The following is a 6,215-nucleotide window of genomic DNA, read 5'->3' on the forward strand; positions in this document are numbered from 1 at the left end:
GGGGGGGGGGGGGGTGTTTAGTAAAAAGGTCTGAACTATTGCCAAAAACTCTTTTATTTAGCCATTATCAGGTATCAAACTCTTATCTGCAACAGCAGGGGGATTTACCAAAGGATCTGAAATGGCAGGAGACTAATTCTGAGACCACATCCTATAAATAAAGAAGTGGCAGGAAGGAGGTGCAAGGTACTAGGGGAAGAATTATACAAAAGGAAAAAACAGATGTTGGTACTAATGTCAGAAGAGGAAAGAAGAGTGAAATTATGACAAAAATACGTAGAAAAGGGTAGAGATGAGGAATAAAAGCAAGAGCAAGAAAGTCTGATCCAGGGCCAGAGAGGAGGAACCACTGTAAGGATTCAAGGAAGGGACTGACATAATCAGAGCAACTGCATTTTGAATAAATAATCAGAGGACAATAGAAGGTGAAAGCAGTCAATGAGAAAGGAGAACTGGATGGACAGAAAGAAAAGATCTGCAAAAGTACAGGCACCTTTGGATAAAATATGCCTAAACTGGAAGCGATGGAAAGGGAAGCGTTAAAGAAAACTTCCAGCCATGAGCCTGAGGGACAGGGAGTAGGGAGACAATCAGAAAGGAAGATCAGGGATTAAATGCTAAGGGTTCACTTCTGAGCATTAATAAGCAAGATGTGCATGTTTGAAAGCCCCCACCTCCATAACTAAAGTGCTTTCAAATGAGCCAAGGAACAGGGATTATTGCAGGATTCAAGGAACCTTGCCAATGTCCCACTGAAGATTTCCAGACATTGTTATGCGTGTTAGTGGTTACACAGACACTGCTTATGATTCCAGTTACAGTTTGAATTCATTGTTAGGAAATGAAACTTCCATATTTTTAACAATTCTTACTGCAAAGTTTTGTGAATGTCCAAAAACATTAAAGCAGTGGGGAAAAGATCAAAGTGTTACCTCTTGTAATGCTGTGGCTTTGTGTCCCGTGACAAGCCGACACATGATAATATGTTCCAGCAAAATAACTTGGAAAGATGACAAGATGGGACTGCAGTCCAGCACTGAAGAGGGAATGAAAATATTTCAGGAAGTAAAGTTAAACGGTGCACTAACACCTTAACAACCCCCATCCAGGTACTACAGTAACCAGCTTCTCTGGTGCCAGATGGTCTGAAAAACTCTGGCACAATGATTTCTGCACAGAGGTCTTTACACTGAAGTTTTGCTGAACCATGTGTCAGCTGGCTGGCCATCAACTGTTCATGCTGCATCAGAAGGGATGAACACATTTTTAGAGAACCTCTCTTGAGGAGTGAAGAATGGGAGTCCATGCTTTATGTTGCTGGACCCCTGGGAAACACGACCTTGCTCCAGGTAAGTGCAATCTTGGACATACAACTGATCAGGACATTCAAGTTTCCATTAAACAGCTGAAACACTGTCAGAACCCGGTAAATTCACTTCTGTATTACCCAAATTCAGCATGTAGAGTAGTAAGTCTGTGTTGGAAAAGAATCTACTTCTGGACTTAGAAAAAAGAAGGATTCTTACATCTGTGCTATTAATCCTCTGAATGGTTTTAGAGAACTAGTCCCAAAGACAGCAAGAGCTTTAAGGAGTCTGTTTCAGCAAGCAGACTGGTGTGCCTTCACCGCTGTGTCACCCTGAGATAAACCATACACATCACCAGGAGTTTTAACCTCCACACTTACTTTTTAGCTTTTCCAACTGCATGAGTGCTTTGTCCGTGTATTTCTGTGCCTTCTCCAGGTATCCTGCTTGCATGGAATGCATCACAGTCACCTGCCACAGAGCACAGGAAAGGCAGGGAAAAAAAACCCCACAAACCTTTACTGAAAGGAAAGGTATGAAAGTCCAGAGCCAAACTCCAGAACTGAAGACAGTTCAAACTGAGTTTTGATGTCAACAATTTGGAATCTAGTTTGTTTAAAAAAAACAGAATAGCTTATTGTCTTATCTGTTCACTTTAGCAAAAGAGTACTGCCAGCCCTGGAAAAAAAAAAATCAACGTAACTCCAGAAATATGAGCTAGATTTTCTTTAGCTTGTGTACTGATATAGTCATGTTCAGGATTTCTTATGGAACTTCTTCAAATATTAACCTAAGTGAAGGCAATGAAAAAACTGTTATAGGTTCTGCAGACCATGTGCTATTTTTCATTGCATATGAGCCATTAATTTCAAATTACACTTTGTTAATGCTAATCACACAAAAGTTCTAAAAACCATCAAAATTTCAGACCTCATACTTAGACTGCAGATCTGCTAAATGTGAACACTTACATAATAACTATGATGCTACCATTATAATGTCATCTGAGGGTGTTGACTGCTCTTCCAAGTCTCCTAGACACTGCTATTCAAAGTCCTCAAATGCCAACTGTGGCATATCACCTGGCAACCTGTGATCAGCAGAACTAAATTTGAGTGCTTCAGATTCATACTTGCTTGTAGCTAGAGCTAGGATTTACTCTGGTGTCTAGAAACAAAAGGACACTGTACTTGGATACTGCAAAAGGACAATGCATTTAAGCAGAGAACAGGGCAGGGGGACAGCAAACTCTCCTAGCCAATGCTTTCAAATCACATTTACAAACTACTGACTATTTTAAGGTATGTAAACCCCCACACCCTGACCTCAGTAATTTGTGCTTACAGAACGAACAACATAGTTCCGCTTTATGAAGGATCAAGCACAAGAAAAACATATGCGTTTGCAGGAAGGCAGACAAACTCCTTTCATTCTACACTGTGCATTCAGTCCATATAGAGCAACGACAAATTACACAACCATTTGAGAAGTAAGCTTGCTTGCACACTGGATCATGCTCTTAATAGAACATCTCCCCCTCATTTACAATGGTGCAGCACATTCATCCAGCATCTCACTCTCACCAGCTAGCAACAGATACACAAGTAAAAAAGCTGCTTACCAAGTAGACCAGCACACACATGTGTTCCTTGGGCAGCCAGTGAAAGAGATCAGCAGGGTTGCTGGGTAGGATTTCATCGTCATGCAGAGTTGATATGGTCTGAATGCACTGCTGGAGCTGCTTCAGACATGGCTTCACACTTTTTACCTGAGAAAGATGATTAGTATCAGATGTAGGCAACTGTCAGCTGAGAGAACACCATCTGAATACTTAGTTCAGCAGATGTGCCAAACCATAACTCATGCCTGCAAGAGCTGAGTGTAATGCATAAGTTATTACAGCAATATCACAACACACTGCAGAACAGGCCTTCTAGCTGTATTCCAATGACCTATCCTCAACCCCTGCAGAGATGGGTCCCCTGGAAAGTCCAGTCTGCAAAAACAGCTATACAGCTGCAACATTTCAGACCAGGACCTATGGTTTCCATGGACATAGGAAACACGTATGAAAGAAAAGTAGAAGTATTATAAATGTACCAGATTAAGTGTTGAGTGTACCTGAGTGCATCAGCGTTAGTGCCTTTTTATTGTCCACTCACTTTGTTTCATTTTAGATGCTAGATAGAAATTAAAATGTCATGAACCAAGGGGTAGGGCCCAAGAGCTGACATTCTGAAACTATTTCTTCCATGTAACTAAAACTGTATTTATTCAGCAAAGCAGCCATGTAATTAGTAACATACCTGCAGGGAAACAAGATTTCCCTATTTACTTACTTCTGAACCAACTGTAGTGGCACTTAGTTATTAAAATGACAGGGGGAAAAAAAAAACAAAACAAAAAAACACCTAGAGGTAAATGACTCAGTTGAAGACAGGATGCACAGCACTAGACCCTCTGAGATAGTCTCATGGTACATGATTTTTCCCTACATGCAATAAGTAAAAATTTAGGTTTCTTGCCAAACCCCCACCTCCCCCAACAAAACAAAACAACCCTTAAGCCTTTTCATCCGCTTGACTCTTCTGTACATTTTCAACATTATTTCCAACAAAATGCAAGATACAGTGATGGGGCCTACAAGTTTGGAGGCTTTTAAGCCAGGAAACTTTCCCAGATGCCCCAACTGTAATTGCTAAGAACTGCCAGTCTCACACACCTGCCCGGCATCCAGGTAATGCGTCACCTGGAGCACCAAGAAGAACACACGTAAGGATTCTTTCTGGATAGGGTTTCCTTGCCAGTTTTCAACTATTTGCCCACAAAGAGTGAGGAGCGGGTGCACTTCCTGCAGCTTTCGCTCCATTAGAAGAAGCTAAACCAAAGAAAGAGAAGTATTAGTTACGAATTCTGTGCTGAACAAGCACAGGGAAAGTGCTAAGTGCTCAGGACCTGAAAGCTGGTTTTATTTAGGTACTTCATTATGGGGAAAAAGGGATTACTGTAAGGAACCCCTCCTCCCCTGCCCCCTTTATTTCTTTATAACATTGGCCAATTTATGGTACTGGAGCTCTCATCCTGAATTTAAAAAAATAAAAAAGAGGCCTACAATGCTGATTCTAATCAATTACCTCAGTCTGGAATAAACTTTACTATAATCAAGTAAGGTTATCCTTTCTCCGTGAAGCAACAAGTGCTACACTGCTGGGAGCAAGTAAGAGGGATGCAACTAGCCAAGAAAGCTGCAGCCTTAAAAGGTGCCTTGAGGTATGCATCAACCCCATGCTCTTATCAGAATGAAGCAGAACCTGGTTAACACAGTGGTAGGCATTTGAAAGACTTTCAAACCAAGCATCTAATTTTAAGACCAATAGCCTTACACTGTTCTGTGCTCTGTATGTACTAAGTAAATAACAGTAACTTGTTATACTTTAACATAATGAACTTACCATCCCTTTACTGAGCAGAAACAGTGCCCTAAAATAGAACAAAAAAGCCCTGTCATTTCTAAGAAGGAACAACACTGTATATGCAAGAGCAAAAATTCAGGGTAGTGGACTGCTAAAAAAAAGAGCTACAGCAAGAAACACATGCTGGAAGAAACGGGCAAGGAGGCCTTAGCCTCCCACTTATATTGGCAAACAGGTCAAAATTCTGACAGAATCAACTCAGCTCTCCCCACTTCAAATGTATGCTGAGTATCAGGCAGGCCACCTAAAGGTCTTTTCAAATGAGACCTCACCAAGAAGTCCATTATGCCACACCGTGACCCATCTGCTGGAGTGCAGGGGCCATGGTCAGTTCCCCCTTCCTTCCTCTGTGCCACACTGCATGCACTGGATGGATGTTGTCCTCCACCCCAGCAGTGGCAGCATCTCAACAACACTGCACAACATCCAAGGCCCGCTGACAGGAGAGGCAAATGTACAAGATAATTACAAAACTGCACAGGAGGAAGAAAAGCCATCAAACTTTCATGGACGTAACTTGAACAAGACTGCAGGCAGAAATATGTGGTGCTTTCTTCCTCAGAGGCCCCCTTCAAAGCAGCAACAAGAACCCTGGCACAACTAAAGGGGAGCAGACTTAAAGAGCAGTCTGATCACTGTCCAAGGATTAATATCTGTCTCTTTAGTTGAGGCTGCAGAAGGCTCCCATGTACAGGGGAACCACAGTCTGTAGGGAGATTTTAGGAGATCAGGGTGTCAAACAAGAGGACATTGAGAAATATCCTCCAAAAGCCTTTGCACGCATTGCTGGTTGTAAGAGAAAGCAAACACCTGCTTCAGATGGAATCCACAGTCAGAACAAAGAATTCCCATGAAGTACTGGTCTGACAGTGCAGGATTTACATGTTACCTGAACATCTGTATAAGCTTGAACAAGCAAAAAATATTTTTCTGGGCATGAAGTGAAGGAAACATGTACCTGGTATATTCTGATCCTACTACCCGGGCATACTCTGCTCCCACTCCTAGCAGGTCACAGGCAGATACCAAATCTTTCTCGAGTGTATGTAGTTGCTAAAGAAGGAGAGAGAGAGAAGAAAAAAAACTCACTAAAATTTTCCACACAGCACTTTTTATGGACAAAGCCACAAATAATTTTCACATTTTTGATGCTGTTACTCCTGTTGCAATAACTGACTGTTGAGTGATTAAGCAACAGGACTGTGTACAAGACCTCTTCACATCTCTCATGAACATAAAGACCCTTTTCCTTTGGAATCTTTTCTTGCTGATTATTCAAGCTATTCAAAATTTCAAAGGAAATCTTTCACATGGATGTGAAACATAACTTAAAATCAACAGGTTGTTGTAACAAAGTAGAGCTGGTCCTCATTAAATCTGAATCAAAATGCAGTTAAAAAAAAAAAAAAAAAAAAAAAAAAAAAAAAAAAAAAAA

General features: G+C 41.2%; 1 protein-coding gene across 1 annotated transcript in view; it reads right to left on the reverse strand.

Annotated features, from left to right (window-relative positions):
- Positions 1–6,215, reverse strand: part of MAU2 (MAU2 sister chromatid cohesion factor) — a gene marked incomplete at its 5' end in the record, with an annotated part of 27,632 nt that overhangs the window by 17,624 nt on the left and 3,793 nt on the right. Inside the window, 6 exons of the mRNA XM_019513171.1 lie at positions 933–1,036; positions 1,688–1,778; positions 2,929–3,075; positions 4,030–4,185; positions 4,760–4,787; positions 5,739–5,833. Of these exons, the coding sequence (XP_019368716.1) occupies positions 933–1,036; positions 1,688–1,778; positions 2,929–3,075; positions 4,030–4,185; positions 4,760–4,787; positions 5,739–5,833 (621 nt within the window). The remainder of the gene's footprint in view (positions 1–932; positions 1,037–1,687; positions 1,779–2,928; positions 3,076–4,029; positions 4,186–4,759; positions 4,788–5,738; positions 5,834–6,215) is intronic.

The sequence above is a fragment of the Gavialis gangeticus genome, unplaced genomic scaffold (assembly GCF_001723915.1).
Source record: "Gavialis gangeticus isolate Ggan-Ray unplaced genomic scaffold, GavGan_comp1, whole genome shotgun sequence".
NCBI classification, from domain to species: domain Eukaryota; kingdom Metazoa; phylum Chordata; order Crocodylia; family Gavialidae; genus Gavialis; species Gavialis gangeticus.